The sequence below is a fragment of the Danio rerio genome, chromosome 1, assembly GCF_049306965.1.
Source record: "Danio rerio strain Tuebingen ecotype United States chromosome 1, GRCz12tu, whole genome shotgun sequence".
NCBI classification, from domain to species: domain Eukaryota; kingdom Metazoa; phylum Chordata; class Actinopteri; order Cypriniformes; family Danionidae; genus Danio; species Danio rerio.
Genome location: NC_133176.1, coordinates 50,940,096 through 50,964,317, shown reverse-complemented (window position 1 = coordinate 50,964,317; position 24,222 = coordinate 50,940,096). Strand labels below are relative to the sequence as shown.

Genomic DNA, 24,222 nt, shown 5'->3' with positions numbered 1-24,222 from the left:
TTTCAATCGCTCACTTACACTATGTTTAGGAAAGGCACTACTCAGTTTTGGAGCAGAAAATCCCTCTTTCATTCAGCAATAACAACATGCCTTCCTTTGACATGCGTTTGGTATGGCAAACGCGATTTCTGGCAGACTCATTTCAACCAGCAACTTATCTATCCACATAACTGCCTACAATCAAACATTACTAATCTATCAGAGCTGAAAGCAACTGAAAGGATATTTCAGCTGACGTTCCCCAAAATCCAGGCCAGTGGAGCGTCTGGCCTACATTCGGTCACACTCAAGTTCTTTCCTGAAAAGCTGTGAGTATCAGGTTTTGGGCTCGGGACCAAAAAGGGTCTGTGTAATCTGACAAAGCCGAGGCGGCGGAGGGGGCTTTCTTTGGTCTGAACTTCAAAGGCTGATGATGTCGTCCGCTCCTTCACAATGATCTGAGATCACTGTTGCGGTTTTCAATTGGAGAGCTCCAGCGGTTGTGATTTGTTCAGGAACAGCTGGTCTTAGATCAGCATAAACATGTTAGTTCTTTCCTGGACTTGTTTTCCTAGACTGGTTCATAGAATTGAGAGCGATGTTATTTCAGGAAGCTGGCATGAAATGTTGAGAAAAGTAAACAGTGAGAAAATGATCTTGAAGAATAAACAACATGAATCAATTAACATGAGATTTTAGTTTCCCATCACAAGGTCAGCCGAAGCGCATTCCCACCTGGCGTGAGTTCAAATACATCTCTAGTATTTTCAGATTTCACTCTTATGGAAGCACTCAATACAGGCCCGTTATATGTGAGTGGGAATGGGACTACGATTTTAGTTGTAATCTGCTTACATGGGTACAACCAAACACTATAGAATTCACAAGACGTGTCACTTGTAAAGATTTGAATGGGAAAAAAGTCTAATGGTCATTATAGCGAATGAAGCTCCGCCTACTACTACAAGAGCCAATCACTGATCGATATAGACTGATGTTTCTACAGAGGAGAAGTTCGGACCAGACGTGTGCTTTTTGTGGCCAACAACCACACTGGAATCTCAGTGAATACTTCTTATATATTTAATAAGAAATATGTCCACATAAAGCTTGACATCTGTATTTTTAAATAAAATAACTACACTTGAAAACAATAGCTTTTTGGTCAAACACACATCACTTGACAACTACTCAAATGCCCATAAACACAATAATATCCAGCTGCTGGCCCGTAGACCCACACATGTTTCAGGACACACAATCCAGGACACATGATCTAGGCAGGGGTGAACCATATATGGTTACGACGGCTGTTATTGTTATTAACGTCTTCTCTTACCACGTCATCAATGTATTTAGGTACCCTCGTATCAGTGCGATATGGCTGTATATCAGCACTGGTTGGAGGCAGGCCTTCTTAATATCAACAATATCATTTCAGTGACCTTATTTGATTAAACAATACTGACCCCTAAAAATTGTAGAACCATGCGAAGCCCTTTGGTTCATGATCAGCTAAGTCTCTACAGACCTGATCTCTAACGGGAGGGAGGCCAAGACAAACCAGCCTACCTGGGACCATGAGCAGCTCTCTATTGATTCAGTTTCAGTAAGTGGGGGTGACCGGCTGAACGAATGGACCCAGGGGAGAGAGAAGCCAGAGGATGGGAGGAAACCTCATAATATTGATGGCACAGAGCAATTTTCATAGTAGGGCATAGTCTACTGCAGCGCGTTGAAGAAGAGTGGAATATGAAATAATGAACGTTTCTTTAGAATAATCCCCAATCATATGTTTAAAATTCCAGATCTAAGCATTGCTCTTTTTAGACAGTATTTTGGACAGAAATACAGCGCACTTCTAGCTGTATTTGTGCTCGTTTGAACCTTGTTCAGTTCGGAGTTGTTCACAGAATTCATTACATCGAAGCAAAACTAAAAAAAAAAGTTTCTTTAACAGCAGATGACAGTTGTTGTAGATGCTCTATGTCAACATACTCACATTTTAAACCTGCGCTAAATTGAATTCCTTCTGCTCTTCTTTTTTGACACCTTCTGTCACTTTTCCAATTGATCAACTAAAAGTCAAGTTCTTATTTGTTGCTCTTACTACTGGGATTAAGGACAAGCCTTTTGTCAGGTAGTGTACTGTTAGTATCTGCTTAATAATAAAGGTAGAAATACAGTTCACTGAAAACAAAAATAATTTGATGGACGGCTAATCTGTGTTTTAGAGCCTAAAAGTGTATTTACAGTAACTTAAACTATATAATCAAAAATGGAAGAAACAAAACAACTCGTGGACCAACAGCAGCATCTGAAGCAGATATCCGACAACATGTCAGAAGATTGCCATGTCAGGTTTACCCTCACTGGAATCAAATGCTACTGACCTCCGACCAGTTCCACTAATAATTCTTGTATTTATTTTGTTATATGGAAGAGTTGCCTAAAATAATGCTAAAAAAACAGCAGGCTGATTTATAAACTCTTGACTGTGCTATCTATATTACAGACATGCAACAAAAACTTTTGAACGCTTTCTGCTAGTATTGGTTTGGGATTCGTGACACTGTAAACGCTCTGTAAGACTCTGCTGGATCCATTAGCCTGTAATGAAACTAAGGACAAGGGGGATTTTTCCATCGTTTCCTCTCCATGACCTAGAGAGGGAAGCCAGAGCAGCCCTATTTCTGCCAATCACTTCTTATAAAGGCAGCTTTGCCACATTAAAAAGTTGGTTTGAATGATATCCAATGGTAAAAAATACACTCTGAACGGCACTTGAATTGTCATTTAATACTATAGTACAAAATATGGAAATCTGTTTAAGAGATTGGATGTTGGAGGAAGGGCAACTTGTGTCAAGATATCAAGCTGATGCTGCACATCTTCAGTTTCAATAAACGCTTTGAACATCTGATGAATTCTGGAGTCAACGAAGGACAGACAGTTCACTCCAGGAGTTGGCTTATAGGCTGCAGATTTAAAGCGACGGTTCACTTAAAGGGATAGTTCACCCCAAAATAAACATTTCACTATCATTTACTCACCATCCGCTTGTTTCAAAGCTGGTTGAGTGTCTCTTCTGTTGAACACAAAGGAAGATATACTAACGAATGTCAATTGACTTCAATGGTATTTTTTGTTCCTACAATGGCTGTTTTCTCCCAACATTCTTCAGAAAATTTTGTTTTGTTCTCAACAGAAGAAATAAATTCATAAAGGTTTAGAACAACTTGAGTAAATGTTCAATTTGGGTGAACTATCCTTTTAAAAATAACAATTCAGTCACCATTTGACTCTCAACAGCTCAAACATGCATTCTTGCAGATGATTCTGTGTTTATATTCTGTTCGTTTCTCTCATTTAGACTCTCTCTGCTTCTGTTTCCAACTCATTAATCCTGTGGCCTTGCGTGGTACATCTTTTCTCGACTCAAGCAAAGTTGTCATGCTTTGCCTGCACTGTAAAACAGCTGGAGTTTAACTGTGGCCAAGGAAGCCAAGAGTTTTTTACTCAAGGACATCCACATCCTGAGGAAGAATCTCTTTTGTTATTATTAAAGAGGAGCTATTATGCTCTTTTTACAAGACAAAATATAAGTGCCCCCATAATGTTTCTATAAATGTCAGCTAAAAATGCTCCACAGATTTTAGTAAACTATTTTTGTAGATGGGCTATTTTAAGTGGAAGCAAGACATGCTGTTTCTATGTGTGTCTCTTTAAATGCCAATCCAGGATCATTATTGATATGTACCCATGTATACATTTCTGGAGAACACGAAATACCTCCCAGGAGGTACGTTTTTGCAGTCTGTTTTTTCGCAAATCCACCAGAGGCTGCTGTGTACGCTTTTGCAGATCTCAAATTTCTCTCGCAAGTGCCATTCATCCCTGTTGTTCTTGCCTGAATCCACCAAAGGTCGCTGACAACTGACTGACTGACTGACTGACTGACTGACTGACTGACTGATTCCCGCCAAATCCCCTTTCCCTAAACCCGACTGATAGTGTTTTCAAAAGCATTGATTAACCCACCCACAGCCTTCCCTAAACCCAACCGATATTGTTTTCAAAAGCATTGATTAACCCGCCCACAGCCTTCCCTAAACCTAATAGATAGTGTTTTCAAAAGCACATATTAATCCGCCTGTTGTGTAAGTTGAATATTAGACCACTCACAGGAGAAGATAACTGCATTTTTCATCCTCACCCTTATTTTTTAGGGGTCCGCTGAACATTAGCTCTGCTTGCTGTTGAAACTTGCGCCATGACTCGGGCAGGTTATTAGCCTCCCAGTTCATAATCGGCATCGGGACTCCTGCTGAATCCATCTTCGTTTGTCATCCGTTTATTCTGACACCATGTTGTGTCAGTTGAATATTAGACCACTCACAGGCTGGCTGTAACAACGTATGTTTTTTTTAATATCAACTTAACTCAGAACATAGCGCTTTCTTAGCGCTTTCTTACAGCATCGCATGCGTTCCCTTGTTTCCTATTCTCTCTATCATTTCCTTGAGGAACTTGACTGACACTCATTCTAGCCAATAGGAACATGGAATGTCCTGCTTATATAACATCATTGGCTTAGAGTTAAACACAAACATTACACCGCCCACCGCCTTTTCTAAACCCAACAGACAGTGTTTTCAAAAGCAATCCAGAAAGGAAAAGCCTTAGCCTGATTTTTACCACATTTTCAGATTTTACCACATTCTTTCTCTGTTATTTACTAGTTTATTTAATGTTTTGTCTTTTGTTTTTGTTTTGCCTGCTTTCTGGAACCGTTCTCACTGGACTCAAACCACATTGTTGTGGTCAACTCCTCTCTGCGTCTCAAGTCCACTTATGCGTAAGGCGAGCCACTGGGCAAACTGGTAACAGCAGAATAGCCATCTACACCGAGGTAAGTGGTCAGCCGGTAGCGTGAAAAGAAACAGAAGCTGTTTATGGTTCCATACCGCCCTGTATCGTTCGTTTTAAAGACGAAATGCAGCCATACGTTGCTCTGGCTACATAATTCGTGCTCTCCAGAAATGTATATGGGAATACGTTTTCACAATGAGCCTGTGTTGATAAATGTAAATGAACTGCTACAAAAGAAGGTGGAGCCTTTACAGTGCATATTCAGACGTTACCAAACATTGGTTTGGTTTTGATTTATCACTTCTGTGTCATGTGAAATTCGTCAGTTTCGTCAAATTCGTCAACCTCATCAGTTTAAACTCCTGTTGCATGGTTTTCTGTCTACACTAGATGTGGCATACTGACAAAAATGACAAACTATTTACAGTGGGCATCTTTCACATTCAGTATAGCTAATATTTGCTGGTATGTTTAAATAAAATAAAGAAAAAAAACACTTAGCAGCAAACAAACTTCCAATATCAATGTCTCATATTGAACACCTATTAAGATTGGTTTAGACATATGCTGCGTAAGAAACCGCCTATTCAGTTGGTGCTGCATTTGAATTTAAACGTACTACTCGGCAGTTAGAAAAGTACATTCTACACAGTATGAATGTGAAAGGTATGAATGGAATACTACATCCGCTATTTTGTCATGGTCACATGACCTACCTGTATCAGTTGTGTTGCTTCAGTCCCATTCATGAATTCTCTTGCGGGGCATCATGGGATAGCGCAGCGTGCATGGAATGCGCACTTCAGAATCTTGCCGGAAGTAGTAAGTCATCCGGGTATTTCTTCTCGCATACTGATTTTCGAACTCTATGAATTCGGACAAACGACTCGGCTCACATACTGATTTTAGCGTACTGTATAGTATGAAAGTATTTGGTTTCGAATGCAGCCATAGTCTAGACTAGTTTAGACAGATGGTTATGTTATGATAGATGATACCAGAAGGTCAAGCTCTATTATCAGTGAGTTCCAATGGGGTTACTGGATATTTACTCATCTTGATAACTCCTGACAACTCCTACTAATCCTCCCCACCCTCTTCCTCATGATTTCAAGATAATATAATGACTTCCATTATCTCACACTAACATTTGTATACACTTTCAACAGTAGGATGCTAGTTCTTGAAAGCCTATCATTGCTAGCCCTCTGGATGAGCAATCCTACTTTCAAGAGTTCAGCAAGCGTGACAAGAAACAAAGTTCATAACCTCAGTAGAGTCAATGTTCAACTTCTACTATGCAAGGCTACGAGATATGTTAACATAAAAGGTTTGCACATAGTTTGAACATTTACAGCATTAGCAAGATCATTGATCTGGGAAAACAGAAACCAAAGGCAAAAAAAACAACACTCAAGGCTAAATTAACTTGTTGTTGTTAATCTTCACAATGGTGACTCTTATCCATTAGCACATGTTTCAACCCACAAACTTCTCATGCCTATCTCATGGACATTCCACATCAATCTGGCCTCCATTCCAGAGGTGAGGAGGGGGTTCTGTCTGACCAACCGCCAACAAAACTGGCCATACGACACCTCCAGGTGGAGCCAGACAGTAGATTTACATTGTGAGGGGGGGGGGGGGGGGGGGGGTGTCAGAAGAGAGAATCAAGGGATCTTAAGGACAAAGACCAAAGGAAAAGCTATAGATCAAAGAAGAAGTGCACTCTCAGATATAAAGGTACACAATCTGTCACTGGGGACATTTTTGTTCCTTACAAGTCCTTAAAGGTACATGTTAATATTTACAAAGTACAAATGTGATACTTTAAAGGTACAAAGTGAGCCTTTAAGGTGCACAAGTATACCCTAAAGGTACTAATGTCCACCTGTATGGTACAAAAGTGTACCTTTTGATAAGGTACCACCCTGGTGACAGACCTTGTACCTTATTTCTGAGTGTGTGTGCATCAGAACAGCGTCTGAAAGCATTCATGTGTGCAGGCGACTCTGAATGCTTGTGGTTTGTGTATACACGAGCTTTCGCCAATAAACACCACGTGGTAAGCCAATTAGCTCCTGTGTTTGTGTGTGTGTGTGTAAGGGACTCACCGCTTTCGCTCTTCTCAATGACGTCCACCGTTTCTCCAGCCTTCAGACTGATCTCCGAGTTTTCCTGCCTCTCGTAGTTGGCCACCACCACGTACTGCTCCAGCACCATGGGCTCACTGCTGTCCAGTCCTGCCGGCGAGGGGAAGAAACAAGCTGTCAGCCACCGTCCCGCGCTCCCCCTGCCAACCCTGCCCTGCCAGCGACCCGTGGCTTGACCCCGGTACACCGCCATCCGCACTCCGCAACCTAGCGTAACTCAGACTCCTGCATGCTCTGCAAAGACAGGCCATTTAGACGAACCTTCGCCCTCGCTGGACGTGCATTTGAATGGGGGAAACGGACAATTGCAAAAAAGCAAAACGAGGTAAAGATCCTTCAGGGACTCGAGCGCTCGGTAGGCTCTTGGTGATGCCGGGTCTCCATAATACAGTGAAGGTTTTCAGGAGGAAATGGGGAGGAAGGGAAAAAAGAGAGCTGTTTACTGTAGGGGACGTGACTCGTGAGTGGAGGGATAGAAAGTTTTTCTTCAACAGGAGAGCAAGAACAGGCCTCCCTCCCTCTTTCTCCTGCCCTCCCTTTCTCTTTTTTCACTTGAATTCTCTCTCTTACTCTGTCCCTCCTCCCATCTGGTTGAGAGAGAGAGAGAGAGAGAGAGAGAGAGAAACGCCAATCAGGGTAGACTGCTCTCCAAGCCTTAAATAGAAACATATGAGTGGGCCGAGTAAAGAGAGAGAAGCTGTGTTTATGCGAAACGCAAGAAGAAAGCATTTCAGCTGAGGTTAAGCCACACTCTCTCTTTCTCTGTCCTTCTGTCTTTCTTTTTGTGGTTCCTCTGATTATCTCATTAACCTGCTCTTCTTTAATAGTGACATAAAGAGTGTCGAGGTAAAAATGAAAGTTCTTTAGTGTTTTACAAGTTATATAAGACTATATTTGTATACATGTGTTTATGCGAGGTTTTTTTGTCTTTGCATATGTTTAAGATGAGGACCAGGGCTTTGAAACCTCAAAATGATGATACATCGACCGGCCAATTTATTAGGTACACCTTACTACAGTAGGACCGATTTGGACCCCCTTTTGCCTTCAGAACTGCCTTAATCTTTTGTGGCATAGGTTCAAGAAGGTACTAGAAATATTCCTCAGAGATTTTGTTCCATATTGACATGATCGCTTGACGCAGTTGCTGCAGATTTGTCGGCTGCTCAACCATGATGTGAATTTCCTGTTGCACCACATCAAAAGGTGCTCTATTGGATTGAGATCTGGTGCCTATGAAGGCCATTTGAGTACAGTGAACATATTGCCATGTTCAAAAAAACAGTCTGAGATGATTCACGCTTTATAACATGGGGCACTATTCTGCTGGAAGTAGCCAGCAGAAAATGGGTACACTGTGGTCATAAAGGGATGGACATGGTCAGCAACAATACTTAGGTAGGCTGTGGCGTTGACATGATGCTCAGTTGGTACTAATGGGCCCAAAGTGTGCCAAGAAAATACCCCCACACCATTTAACTACCACCATCAGACTAAACCTTTAATACAAGGCAGGATGGACCCATTTTTTAATGTTGTTAATGCCATATTCTGACCTTACCATCTGAATGTCGCAGCAGATATCGAGACTGAACAGACCAGGCAACATTTTTACAATCTTCTGTTGTCCAATTTTGGGTCAGCCTGTGCAAACTGTAGCCTCAGTCTCCTGTTCTTTGCTGACAAGAGAGGCACCCTGAGTGGTCTTCTGCTGCTGTTGTGTGTTCAGCAATTCTCTTCTGCACACCTCGGTTGTAACAAGTGGTTATTTGAGTCACTGTTGCCTTTCTATCAGCTCAAACCAGTCTGGCCATTCTCCTCTGACCTCTGGTATCAAGGCATACCAGAGGCATAACAAGGCATTTGCACCAACAGAACTTCTACTCACTGGATATTTTTTCTTTTTCGTACCATTCTCTGTAAACTCTAGAGATGGTTGTGCGTAAATAATCCCAGTAGATCAGCAGTTTCTGAAATACTCAGACCAGCCTATCTGGCACTAACAACCATGCCACGTTCAAAGTCACTTAAATCACCTTTCTTCCCCATTCTGATGCTCGGTTTAAACTGCAGCAGATCATCTTGACCTTGTCTACACCCCTAAATGCATTTAGTTGCTGTCATGTGATTGGCTGATTAGAAATTTGCATTGATGAGCAGTTGGACTGGTATACCTAATAAAGTGGCCGGTGAGTGTATAGTATATTATGGAATGTTTTTGCACAATTTTCATAATTTAATTTTTGAAATATTTTTAGATATACAAAAAACTATAACACATATATATAGGGAGAACATGCAAACTATATTATATATATATATATATATATATATATATATATATATATATATATATATATATATATATATATATATATATATATATATATATATATATATATATATATTATATATATATGTATGTATATATATATATATTTTTTTTTTTTTCTTTTTTACAAAGCATCCTAAATATATGTATCCTAATTTCTACACAGAAATAAATAGGTTTTAGCATAAATGTTTTCTTTCCTGAAGAATCACATGCTTCTGAAAGTTGGAGTGACATGTAATAAATACAACTTTTAAATGCAAATCTTAATGTGCCGAATGTTTCACTATTCTGTTTTTCAATGAATATCCTGTTTAACTGTTTTAAATAAACTGGGATGAAATTATAATTGCATGTTGTTTTTTAAACTAAACTATTTAAAACACTTCAAATGTCTCTGGTTTATGCATTCCAAGGCTTTCTGTATATAGTTACTAAAACTTCAAATGATGTATTTTACCAAGAACTATTTCTGTAGTTGCTTTTTAGTGCAGTTTGTTATTCCCAGTGCTCTTCTGGAGGCTTTTAATAAGAAATGTGTCAGAAACAAAAAGAAAATGTATGTAGAGAATTAGAGTGATGTATTTACATTTTTATACATTTTTTATAAAGATGTGTTGAGTACATCCAAAAATTTATACAAATCATAAACTTACCATGGTATGTTTATTTTGGACATATAACTTTGTAATATTATATTATATTATATTATATTATATTATATTATATTATATTATATTATATTATATTATATTATATTATATTATATTATATTATATTACATTGCATTATATTATATTACATTCTATTATATATATATTTTTTAATGTAATCTTTTGTAACACAGTGCCAGCTACTATTTACTAAAGGAAATTATGTCTTGGTAAGTAAGGCTGTTCATTAAATCAAATTGTACAAAGAAATAGTCCTTAATCCAACCAAAAGGTTGGATTTAATTAGTAACAAGACAAGGAGTCAAACGGTCATGACGCCAACAGCTAAAGCAATGTGTTTCCACATTCATGAACTTTTAAATCAGCATTACAGGGAATTCTTTGAATTCAGTGCAAGGGAAAGAGAACAGGAGCTCTGTATCTTGTCACTATCACCATAAGTAAGGCACAATCTAATCAGCGCCGCCTCACACTTCACGCCAACATGACAACATACAGTATTGCTATATATATATATATATATATATATATATATATATATATATATATATATATATATATATATATAGTCTACTGTAGTAAAGGCTAAAGTATACTATAGTAATTACTATTAGTTCATAATTACATAATTACTAATGATACTACATTATGTAGCGTAATTTATTAATGAAGAGTTGTAAATATACAATATAATGCTTATTCCTAAATATTTCCCTTTACTATAAATGACTATAGTATTTTAAATGTGTACCTGCTTTTATTGTATTTGTAGTTTTTGTTGTTATATATTGTAATTAGTTTTTGTTTGGAGCATACTATTTGCAGTAAATAATTGAACTGAACAATTCTGCCTCATATGTTTCTTTGACAGTTTATTGATCGCTAAGATATGATTGACTTGGATTCAAATTTCTTTGATTTAAAAATGAAAATTGCAAAAATAGCTCAGATGTATTGTCTTATTGCAAATGCCACAAAAATCACCCTGCACAACTAACTCAAATTTAGATTTTGTAACAACAGTAAACACGTTTTTGTTATAAGGTCTGGTTTTGTGATAGCTGTACTTTAAAACAAATTTAATATAATCTTAACTCCAGCGTTGAATGATTTTAAAATTCTTACAGTAAACAGAGCTACTGAAAGATCACGCCTGCTTGGTATAAATGTTTAAAAATTATTTAGTTGAAAATATCCATTAGAAACTTACAAGTAATCAGGTGTAATCAGTTACTTTTATAAAGTAATTAAAAAGGTACACTACTTATAACATTTTAAATAGGCTAATTTGTAATCTGTAATCTATTACATTTCCAAAGTAACCTCCACAACACCGACTACAAATACCATTGTTAAACTTTTCTTAGTAGCAAAACACTATGAAGTTGTAAAATCTTTAAAATCTTTGTGAATGGATAGTTTACCAAAAAAAAATACATAATTTGCTATAATTTATCGACTCACAAGGCTTCAAATATGTTGTTTTTCTTCAGAAGAACATTAAAGATATTTTTTTTAACTGACATTAAGTACATTTTTACGGAAATCGCAAGTAAATGGTGACTGGTACTTTTTCAAAAAGTACTTTTAAGTCAATGTATTTAATTAATGTTTTTTTAGTCACTGACTGAATTTATGAATCCCTAAGTACCACAGTTTCAACTAAAAAAATAATCTTTAAAGGTTCTACTGTACAAAAAAACATTTACCTTGCATCTTGGATGCCCTGAGGGTTAGAAAATTCCCTCTAATCTGGAATATAGCAATGTTTCAGGCTATATATAACAAAAGACACAGCTAATAACCATGTGGGATGAGTCACAAACCAACATTTTTAAGCTGGATTTTGACATGCTTTTAGAAAGCGCTACAACAAGCAAGTGATTTCTTCATTTTGCAGTAAATTGTCCAATTACGTAGGGGCGTGTGTGATGATCTTGGTGAAAAACACTCCGCATGGGCTTCGGCTCTGTACGCATCAGCATTTATTTCCGAAAATGGAGTGCATTCTTTTCTGAAATGTTTATTTGCAGGCCGTCGTCTGTTAGACGTCCCAGGAGAGCAGCGCGAGGAGACCACAAGCTCTCATGTCATGTTTTACACCCTCCGTTTTAACGCTAAACGTCTTCCTCTTCGTCATTACCCTTTCAACACCTATTCTAAATACCTTCCAGCATAAACTCTTACTTAAGGAGCTCTTAAAGGGATAGTTCACTCACAAATGAAAATCCACTTACAACTCACCCTCCACGTCTTTCTTTATTCCATTGAACACAAAAGAAGATACTTTGAAGAATGTTAGAATACAGCTAGCGTTTTCTTCATCTGCTATGAATGTCAAGTACTTTAAACATTCTTCAAAACATCTTTTTCTGTGTTCAAGACACTCATAAAGCTTTGGCCACCTTTTTTAACCACATGAAAGTGGGTTGATAATTTTATTGTAAATAAAATTTTTGATTTAACAATAATAAAAAAATTCACATTCCAGTGTATGTGTATGTATTTAATATTATGTCAAATTCAACACTTATATTATATTTAAGTTGCATTTAAAACCATGTTGCAGTCCCTAATGTAGTTACCAGTTAAACAGTGATTGATGGCGCTTTATTTTTACACCAGACATGATTGTGGTGAAGTGTTCATTTGGGACCCAGCCGTTTTTCTTATAAAAACTGGAAACACAGACCACAGTTAAGATTTGCAGGAAAGGTTAATATGTACCTGAGGCCTCAGACTTGGTTGGACTGTCCTGAAGGCCATACATCCAAACTGAGGACAGCGGAAAACAGAGAAGGAGAGAGAAAAGAGAGGAAAAAGAAGGAGAAATGTTAGTCAGAACAGAGCGGAAAAAGACACAACAGCCAGCATTGCATGCTTTCATCAAAGCTACAAGACTCAGCCAAAAGTACTATTTTTTTATTATTAAACTATTTATTTGCGCAGTTCTACAGCTCAATTCTTTAAAACCTGTGACTTATGTTATTAACATTAGTTTTTTTTATTCCTTTGTTTAGGATGGGATACTTTAAAAATACTTTAAAAAGTATTAAAATATAAAAATGTAACATTTTTATTTATTTATTCTTGTTTTTATTGCCACTCAGTCTCTATCGACTTGTATAACTTCAGCTAAAAATTGTGAAAAAATAAACTAATTGCGCAAACTTTACATAATATTGAATCAACCTTTCATTTAAAGCAGCAATAGCATTTCAAGGATATATAATAACACTGTTTGAAATATGAATACTTTCATGCTTATTTTTATTTATTTATTCCTAATTTTATTGCTACTCTCATAGTCTCTTTCGACTTATATTACTTCAGCAAAAAAGATTCATTCATTCATTTTCTTTTCGCTTAGTCGCTTTATTAATCAGGGGTCACCACAGCGGATGAAACCGCCATCTTATCCAGCACGTTTTACACAGCGGATGCCCTTCCAGGGGGTCTCCTACTGCATGTTTATGTTTTCAGCCTGTTTATTTTCAGTTATTTCACTTTAAAGACAATTAAAAGAACTTAATCGATACAATACAAAAGTAAAATGACTGAGCCTACACACAGGAGTCTGAGAAAGATGCAAATTTTAGAAGAAAACATCAAGAGGCATTTCGGGATTTTTGCATCTAAACTCTTCATGTTATTACAAATGCTGATATGTCACTTAAATATGTTTTTTTATTCTTATTAATAAGTCTCATTTAAACTTTATGCAAAAAACGTGTTTATTTATTTTACTTTATGCATACATACAGTATTTTTAATCGCAATTAATCACATCCTAAATAAAAGCTTATTTTGACACAATATGTGTGTGTGTGTGTATGTGTGTGTACTGTTTAACTATACTTAATTATATAAATATATGACATATTTGAGAAAATGTTTATTTATATAAATATATAAGGATATAATTTGTATCATATACTTATATACAGTTTTGTTGTATGTGTGTGTGTGACATCTGCATTCGAAGTCAGAATTATTAGCCCCCCTTTGAATTTTTTTTTTATTTTATTTTTTTTTAAATATTTACTAAATTATGTTTAACAGAGCAAGGGAATTTTCATAGTATGTCTGATAATACTTTTACTTCTGGAGCTAGAAAAAAGTATTTTTGGCTAGAATAAAAGCAGATTTTATTTTTATGAACCATTTTAAGGTCAAAATTATTAGCCCCTTAAAGCTATTTTTTTCCCAATAGTCTACGGAACAAACCATCACTATACAATAACTTGCCTAATTACCCTAACCTGCCTAGTTAACTTAATTAACCTAGTTAAGCCTTTAAATGTCACTTTAAGCTGTATAAAAGTGTCTTGAACAATATCTAGTCAAATATTATATAGTCATCATGACAAAGATAAAATAAATCAGTTATTAGAGATGGGTTAATGAAACCATTATGTTTAGAAACGTCTTGAAAAAATTTTCTCTCCATTAAAAAAAACAAACAGGTGGGCTAATAATTCAGGGGGGCTAATAATTCAGGGGGGCTAATAATTCTGACTTTAACAGTACATAATACATAAATATAATACACACACATATAGACCATTTGGAGGGATGTAAACAAAAACAACGCTCCCAAACCTATTTCCTGTTTTACATATTCAATTTCAACAGCTTCTGAGTATCCAACAAGAGCCACATATTGATAAATATTGTTATGATAGCTGTTTTAATGTTAGGTTATGATTAAATTGCCTCTTGTTACAGTTATGAAATAGTTTGATGTCGAGCAATGTTCAATGACATGACCACATTGAAATGGTCTATACTATGTTAAACTTTTATTTGGGATGCGTTTAATTTTTGCCCAGCACTAAATTCTATATAATTTAAAAATGTTATTTCGTCATGTATTAGTTATTTATTTACTTCATTATTTTTGGAGGTCTTCTCCAACTCCCTAACACATCTCGGCATAGTCTGCCAAATGCCTCATATCGGATAAATGGCATAAATAGTGCAGTGAACACACAGCGTAACAGAGTTATTAAGCAAGGCGCCATCTGGTTACAATACCCATAAAGCATCACATGCTGCTGAAAAACAATGCGAGTCTGTACGCGTGTGTGTGCATGTGTGTGTGTGTGTGTGTTCTGACAAATCTATTGCCTGGAAAGTGAATCTGTCTGAATTTAGGGTGTGAGGTCAAAGCAGAGTTACTAATATCTTCTCTGTTATCACACACACACACACACACACACACACACACACACACACACACACACTCGGACTCACCATCAGGAAATTAAATGTCACACGTCTGACTGGAACAATTACTTTGTTTCTATAACTTATTTTTATTTCAACACTTCAATGGACGCCTTGCACGCAGGATACCAAAAAACTGAGGTGTAACTGAACCTGTGTAAACAGTGAACGCAAGACGTAGGTATACTAATCGTACCCCACAGGATGAACCTCCACCCTTGTGCTCCATTCAGCACCTTCATCTCCAAAAGCACTCATTCCTGACATTTCTGCCCTCCTACAGTCTGAGTGACTGTGAGTTCAACACTAACACAACAAATAAAAATGCACTATTCGATCCGTCATACTTATTGTGACTCTTTCCCACCCAAAACCGCCGGAGAATGGCATCATCTTTCGGGAATCAGTCATGAAAATGTGTCAAACAAATGGCCTGGTGGTGTTTTCATTTCATTTTTGGCTTTTAGAGGAGTACTGAAAACTTTGAAACTGTGTCAGATATTAAATCTAAGGGATACAGTTGTCTATGTTAAATCAGATTTGACAACAAAGAGGCATTGATAATAAAAAAAAAAAAAAAAATGTATTTTTGAAAAATGACCAAACTGATAGGGGAATAAAATAACAATAATTAAAAATAAAATAAAATTATTAAAAATAAAATAAATAAATAAATTAAAGAATTAAATAATAAATTTAAATAAATAAACTATTACAATGAAAATTGTATTAATTATAATAATAAAAAAGTTAAAATTAAATTAAAATAAAAATTTAATTAAATAAAAAATTAATAATCATAAAATGTAAAAAAAAATGATTAAATTGAATTAAATTAAATATTTAAAATTAAAATGTAAATAAATTAAATGAATAATAATCAAAAAAATTAATTCAATTAAGATGACAAAACTCATAGGGGAATAAAATAAAATAAAAAAAATAAAATACATGTTTTAAATAAAATAAAATAATAATAATACATAAAACAAAATATTAAATTAAAATAAATAAAAATGTAAAAAATAAAATAAAATAATAAAAATAGTTTAATAAAATTAAATAATTTAAAATGTTTAAAAATAAAAAGGTAAAATAATAATAATAAAAAAATTATGAAATTAAATAAGAAACAAATAAACAAAATAATAATAACAATGTGTTAAATAAAAATAAAATAATATAAAAAATTATTAACTTAAATAAAAATAAAGTAAAATAATAGTAAAAATGTAATTAAATATTAAATAAATACTTAAAATGTAAGTAAAATAATTAAAAATATAATCAAATTATTAAAAAATAATTAAATTAAATGTGTACATAGTATAATATTATATTGGTAAATTAAACAACATTAGCTGCTGACACAACAACATTTCAACAAACAATACATTTTATTTGACAATCTTTGGTTCTACATTTAACTACATTTTATTTATTTAACTTTGTTTGTTTTGTTAAGTTTAAAGTTATTTTTTATCTTTTTAACCTTTAAGGATCATTTATTTTACTAGCTTGGAAATCTTTTATTTAGATTAATACAATTCATGCAATTAATGAAATGTTTAATACGCATTAGACAACATATAAGACAAATATTAAATAGTTAATTTGTTTAATTTAAAATAATTAATTATTCTTACGATCATATACACAACAATTTTGTAATGGCTTTAACAATTACATAACATTAATTTAACTTCTTAAATTGCTACAAATCACTATATTAAAAAAATTATAATAACTACATAAATCATAATTAAATATAACATAATTAAATACAAGAGTTGCTTTGATTTTAAAATTTGCTGAATATCGTGACATTTTTGATAATCCTTGCAGTTTCAAGCTCAGGGTTGATATAGAGGTCAACACTGTACATTACTTCACTACCAAAAAATCAAAAACCCACTCCTTCAAGAAGTCTGAATTAAGGTGGAATGATTAACAAAATCTCCACACCCGATCCGTCCCTGCAGTGAAGCTCCTCACATCTGACAGATATTAACTTTCCACCTCTCCGACACAAACACTCACTGTTACGAACACACACTCAATCTCTCCCACTCCCACCCGTGATAAACACACACACACACATTAGTGATGAAGCTCAGGTCAGTGCTGAGCGTCTGTTTTGCTTTCCCTCACTGTAATTTACGTCTCTTTCCTGACCCCAAACGCTCAACCTCCCTCTATTACAGAAGATCTATACACGTCTTACTTTCTTTTGTGCATTTCATCCATGCTATAGTATTACCACATACACCTTTTTCTTACTCCCCATGTTGCTTTAAGTGAATTATTGAAGTAATTTACATTATGCTTTGTGTTTTTTTTTTTACTGCATACGTTAAAAGTACAGTACAGACCTAAAAAGCTTCATCTTAAAACTTCTTTAGCCTCCTAAGGCCCAATGTGTTTTTTTACATGGATTTTTAGGGCTTATTTGGGCTTATTGAAACCTAATTAGAATAAAACCTAAGTATCATCTTTTGATATGTACTTTTAGAGAAAAATTATGGAGTGGTCAGAATGTACATAAAACTCTTTTTCCTTACTGTTTTTAATGCATATATAACATATAAATTTTTTCTGAGCATGTTTTGACTATCAGAGAGTAAAAACAACATTTATTGCCCATTTTGGACAGTTAAAAATTGTTTGGGACATTTCATATGCTGCAAAACGGTTGCAGGATGACACTGTATGTCTGTAACAAAATATAAAAAATATTCAAAGTATTTTAAATAGCCACTTAATGTGGCCACTAAGCCCTAAGAGGTTAAAGTTAAACAGTTTTACCATTTTTTAATGCATTCAGTCACTTTTAACTTAGCTTAGCATAGATCATTGAATCGGATTAGACCATTAGCATCTCACTTAAAAATGACAAAAGAGTTTTGATAATTTTCCTTCTTTAAGCTTGACTCTCCTGTTTTTACATGATGTACTCAGACCAACGAAAAATGAAAAGTTGTAGTTTTCTAAACTGATATGTCTAGGAACCCCATGTTGCTTTGAGTGTAATATTAAAGTAATTTACATCATGTGCCAAAGTAAATCAGTGAAGTATTTTTATCTTTATTTTTAGCTGCTCATATTCCACTAAAAAAAGCCTCATCTTACAACTTCATTAGAGTTAAACAGTTGAGTTTTACCATTTTTAAATCCAGACACCTTTAGCTTAGCATAGCTTAGCATAGATCATTGAATCGGATTAGACCATTAGCATCACGCTTAAAAATTACCAAAATATTTTATTAATTTTCCTTTTTTAAGCTTGATTCTTCTGTAGCTACATCGTGTACTAAGACCAACGAAAAATGAAAAGTTGCTTCTTCTTTTTTAACTAATATGTCTAGGAACCTCATGTTGCTTTAAATGAAATATAGAAGTAATTTACATTATGCGGGGAAAAATATGTGAAGTATATATATAGATTTTTTTTTTACCTGCGTACATTAAAGGTACACACTGAAAAAGCCTCATCTTACAACTAATTTAGAGTTAAACAGCTGAGTTTTACCGTTTTTAATCCATTCAGACACCTTTAGCTTAGCTTAGCATAGATCATTGAATTGGGTTAGACCATTAGCATCTCACTGAAAAAATGACAAAAAAAACTTTGATTATTGTCCTGCTTAAAGCTTGACTCTTCTGTATTTACATCGTGTACTAAGACCAATGAAAAATAAAAAAAGTTGCTAGTTTCTAAACTGATATGGCATGGAACTATGCTCTCATTCTGGAGTAATAATCAAGTAACTTTGTTGTTGTACCACGGCTTTAGCAGGCACAATAATATTATGCAGCACCTGAAAATAGTTCTGAATCATCTCCCACAAATGTCTCCATGTTTGCAAGATTGTCAAGCACTGTATAATATCATCATTAAAAAATCTGGTCATTTTTGAGTGAGATGCTAACGGTCTAATCCGATTCAATGATTTATGCTAAGCTAAGTTAAAAGTGCTCCTGCCAGACCCAGAGATTGGCTGAATAAATTTAAAAGTGGTACTGTTTAATTGTAGGAGAATTGTAAAATTACCATATTTCACACAAAAAAGTGGAGTGTTTATTTAATATTCCTCACAGTTCAACCATTGAATATTAAATATTACAAATGTACTGAATATTCAATATTATAAATGTACATTAGATATTGCTGGACTTAAGGGAATACATGGAAACATAATCTGGAGGAACAAATTTGACAGTGATACTAATGTCATGTTAAAATACTTAGCGTAACATTATTATTAGCTTAACATACCACTTACTCAGTTTTTACTATGTAGGGATTGATGTGTGGTTTTAGACATTTTTCGGCATGGACATCTTCTGAGATGCTTTAAAAAAATGTGGTTATGTTGATGTAAATACTACAAGAACTGGTCCAGTGGTTGGCGATGAAGGCTCTACATGAAGGCCTCAGAATCAAAAAAACATCAACATGCTAAAGTCAAACCAGATGCTGACCAGTTGTGTTTTAGCAGAGAGGTCACATGAGACAGAATAGACCATTCACGACAAACGGCAAAACACATGCCGAGCAACGCACGTCTATTTTTGAACACGTGATAATTAGGGAGGATTTGTGTGTGTGTGAGGAATTCATTTTGTATTTTAAAATTGCATGCAGTACAACTTTGGAAGGTCTTTTAAAAAATAAAAGGTCTTGAAAATCTACAGTAAATGCCTAAAATGATTTTAATAATTGATGTTTTTCATAATTCATTTATTTTAGCATAGATATTTAGTATTTTTATTGACAGTAGATTATAAATATATACAGTGCATGCGGAAATTATTCATAGCGCATCACTTTTTCCACATATTTTTTATGTTACAGCCAGTGCTGTAAAGTACTTAAGTAAACGGACTTTGTTACTTAACTTAAGTATTGTTTTGGCTAATTTGTACTTGTACTGAGTATTAAAAATATAAGCAACTTTTACTCTCTACTTGACTACATTTTTGATTGAATATATGTACTCTTTACTCCACTACATTTGAACAGACGCTTATTGTTACTCGTTACATTGTGATTGTGCGCGACAAGTCGGCATCTTTATCTACCACGGCTAATTTGTTGGGCAGACGAGGCGATATCGCCATCTGTAGGGTGATGAAGGTACTGTATGCTATTCATGAGCTAAATCACGCGTGAATATGAATTAGCAGCTTGCATAATACCAGGTGTTTATGAGATGGCTGTAGCAAATGATGAAGCCGAAGTCAGCACATCAAGCAGTGCCAGCACTGATGACCATCCATGGCCTTATCTGAAAGAAATGTTTTCATTTGTTGATATGCAGAATGGCTATTAAAGGATGCAGTGTCTACTTTGTTTGCCACGAATCAGAAAAATAAGTGCTTTTAAGAATTTATCGTCAAATTTGAGAAAACACATTGAAGTAAGAGAATATGAGAATATGCGAATAGCAGTGTGTCTGACAAGAACACCATTAATAGGATCATAAAGTCAGCTGAAAGGTCTGTTGGAGTCAAAATGACATCTATCGAGGAACTTTATCAACGACGTTGTCTGTCTAGGGCAAATAACAATTTAGGGGATCCAACCCACCCTGGTCATAGCCTGCTCTCACTCATGCCATCAGACAGGCGTTACAGAAGCCTGAGGTGCAAATCAGTGCGGTTTCGGGATAGTTTTTATCCTGTCAATATAAGACTTTTGAATAATACCATTTCTTAAACATTGTTGATAGCTAGTGTTAAATAATAAATCAATGAATTTGTTAAACTAGCATAAATTGATAATATTACAACAAATGGCGAAACAGGTATTTAAGTATTAAGTTATTCTCTTCAGAGATTTAAAAAAAAATAGGTTATATATTATATAATTATATTTTTATGGAATAATAAAGCTTTTTTATCATGTTAGGATTTTATAGTGTTTGTATAATGATGTTTTTTAATGTTCTTTTGGGTCTGTTGCAACATAATTTCGTTCTGCATTACAATTCTATTGTGATGTGTTGAATGACATAAATTAAGGAAACTAAGAGTCTATTTAATGTTAATTTAATGTGAATTTAGTGAATTTAATACAGTTACTGATATGGCAAAAACTACTGCGACATGACATGACTATGTTTTAGCCCTTTTTTTTTTTTTTTTTTTTTTGTGCAACGTCAATAAATGTATCCCTGAAATTATATATTTATAGGGGGTGGAGGGATTGTTTGTGCCTTTTTTGAATATTTGAGTTTGACTGAGACTTTTTGTTATTTTTTAATCTATTTTATTCTGCAATTTTGAAACATTGAGATGTTCAATTTAATTTCTATATTAGGAAATAAAACCTTTCTTGGTGTTCTTTGAGCCTACATGCAGTATGAGTAAAATACTTAAGTTCTTTTAAAATCGGATACTTTAATACTTTCACTCAAGTCTTGGAAGTCTCTCAAGAATTGGTGACTTGCAACTTGTAATGGAGTCATTTTTACAGTAAGGTATCTGTACTTTTACCATACTTTTAAGTATGGTTTTCGGGTACTCTTTACACCTCTGGTTACAGCCTTATTCCAAAATGGATTAAATTAATTTATTTCCTCAAAATTCTACACACAATACCCCATAATGACAATGTGAACCTCTTTTTAATTGTTGCAAATTTAATAAAAATAAAAAACCTGAAGAATCACATGTACATAAGTATTCATAGCCTTTGCTCAATACTTTGTTGATGCACCTTTGGCAGCAATTACAGCCTTAAGCCTTTTTGAATATGATGCCACAAGCTTGGCACTCCTGTCTTAGGGAATTGTTGCCCATTCCTCTTTGCTGGATGGATGGGGGGTTGGATGGGAAGTGGCGGTGTACAGCCATTTTCAGATCTCTCCACAGATGTTCAATAGGATTTAGATCTGGGCTCTGGCTGGGCCAGTCAAGGACATTTGTCCAGTTGTTGTGTATCCACTCCATTGATATTTTGGCGGTGTGCTTGGGGTCATTGTCCTGCTGGAAGATGAACCATAACCCCAGTCTGAGGTCAAGAGCACTCTAAAGCAGGTTTTCATTAAGGTACATTGCTGCATTCATCTCTCCCTCTATCCTGACTAGTCTTCCAGTTCCTGCTGCTGAAAAACATCCCCACAGCATGATGCTGCCACCACCATGCTTCACTGTAGGGATGGTATTAGCCTGGTGATAAGCGGTGCCTGGTTTTCTTCAAACAAAACGCCTGGCATTCACTCCAAAGAGATCAATTTTAGTCTCAACAGACCAGAGGGTTTTGTTTCTTATGGTTTGAGAGACCTTCAGATGCCTTTTGGCAATTTCCAGGCAGGGAGTGGCTTCCATCTGGCCACTCTACCATACAGGCCTAATTGGTGGATTGCTGCACAGATAGTTGTCCTTCTGTAAATTTTTACAGTTATTATAGTTGTTTGAAGGCTGTAAAACTCCTCACTACACTTTTTTTCAGACAGGCATTAACATTTTCACACTTTTCTTTCTTGTTTAAACACTTGAGTAACTTCAACCTTCCATTAGCATGTCTAGAAGTCTCTCTGTTCTCTGTTTCTCTGCCTTTTGGGTGCCACCGTAGGTGCCTTTGACGGTGCAGACTTTTTTGTCTACATTGTGGAGTTTGTTTAGGAAAAATCATCCAAACATACAGTATTTTAGAGTCACACTGCTAGAGATCGAACATTTCAAGAGTTCCCACTTAGATATGGTTGGCATTTAACGCAGGTTTGGCATGCTCTCCCAGGAGAGAACCCTGAGCTCGGAGATATTTGAGCCCAGGGCTCCCGCCTGGTCAATATGCATATCAGGGGATCCGAGATCAGGTAGGTCTCGATAGCTCCCCCTTTAGAAAAAGGGGGGGAAAGGAGGAGGTGGGGTGGAAGGGGGATTCTTCCAAAATGAAGATAGAGCAGTAAGGAGAAAATGATCCATTTATAGTAAGCTAGGATCACTCTGATTGGATTGTTACTGATTACGGATGAGTGACCAGCAGTGCTCAACCATATCACCTGCTCCTCTCGAAAATTAGTTTATGAAACTTCACTTATGTAAATATGGCAAGCCGAACGCATTCTGTACTGTACAGGAGACACTGCACTGATGAGAGTGATTGACAATGGTCTACAGCCAATCAGGATGTGTGTCCAAAATCTATTTATGGGAGATTAGCTCTAAAATCCAGCTTTTCTCTCATTTATAGCTGATATTAATTTCATATAAACAAGCCGACGTCCATCAGTCCAAAATATACTGAAGAGCAACTGGAAGTCAATATCCAGTCACTTTCCAGTCAAGCTAAACTCAAGAGACATCATTAAAAACAACTTCATTCTTCTAAAAACCATTAAACCACATTGACCTATTTAAGCCAATTTCTTTCAATGGAGCACACATACACACTCCAACAAGGCCCTTCCTCTCTCCCTCCTCCCCAAATCTGCCATCTGCTCCACACACACAGACACAAATACACACACACACACTCTTCGCAGCCCCTCCACTCCTCCACACGGCCCTCAGTCTGTGCAAACAAGATTAACTAGTTCAACGTCACACTGAACTCACTGCCACGTAAAGCAGAGCCCGTCCGACTGACCCCGTCCCAGCAGAGCCCCTCCGTCCTCAATCCCTCTCCACATCTAACGCTCAGAGAAAGACGGAAACTACAAATAAAGGCTCTCGGTTCCTCACTGTGAAAAAGAGGCTCGTGCATGAAAGCAATCTAACAACAATCTACAATCGAGAGGAGAGCTTGTGAAAACATCCAGGGGTCTCGTTTATAAAAGTTTGCGTAGAAACCTTCCTAAAGGTGAACGTATGACAGAATAAGTGTAAAACAATTTATAAATGATTCTGGCTCATACAGTATGATGATTTAAAATGATTCAATTAAGCACACACAGTAAAAAATGCTGGGTTCCACACAATTCCTTCATGTTGTCCCAAAACAAATCGATATAAAAAGTGTACTCACACTAGGTAC

General features: G+C 35.5%; 1 protein-coding gene across 15 annotated transcripts in view; it reads right to left on the bottom strand.

The window, feature by feature from the left end:
• The window catches only part of sh3pxd2aa (SH3 and PX domains 2Aa), a 168,337-nt gene that overhangs the window by 28,374 nt on the left and 115,741 nt on the right, over positions 1-24,222 (bottom strand). For 7 of the 15 annotated variants that reach the window (XM_021475316.3, XM_005170994.6, XM_073947053.1 and 4 more), the window contains one exon: positions 6,966-7,094. In XM_021475316.3, coding sequence (XP_021330991.1) covers positions 6,966-7,094 — 129 coding nt within the window. Of the gene's footprint in view, positions 1-6,965; positions 7,095-7,265; positions 7,471-12,737; positions 12,786-24,222 lie in introns of those variants that run through there. The other 8 variants (XM_021475313.3, XM_009293905.5, XM_021475323.3 and 5 more) reach the window with 2 other exon arrangements.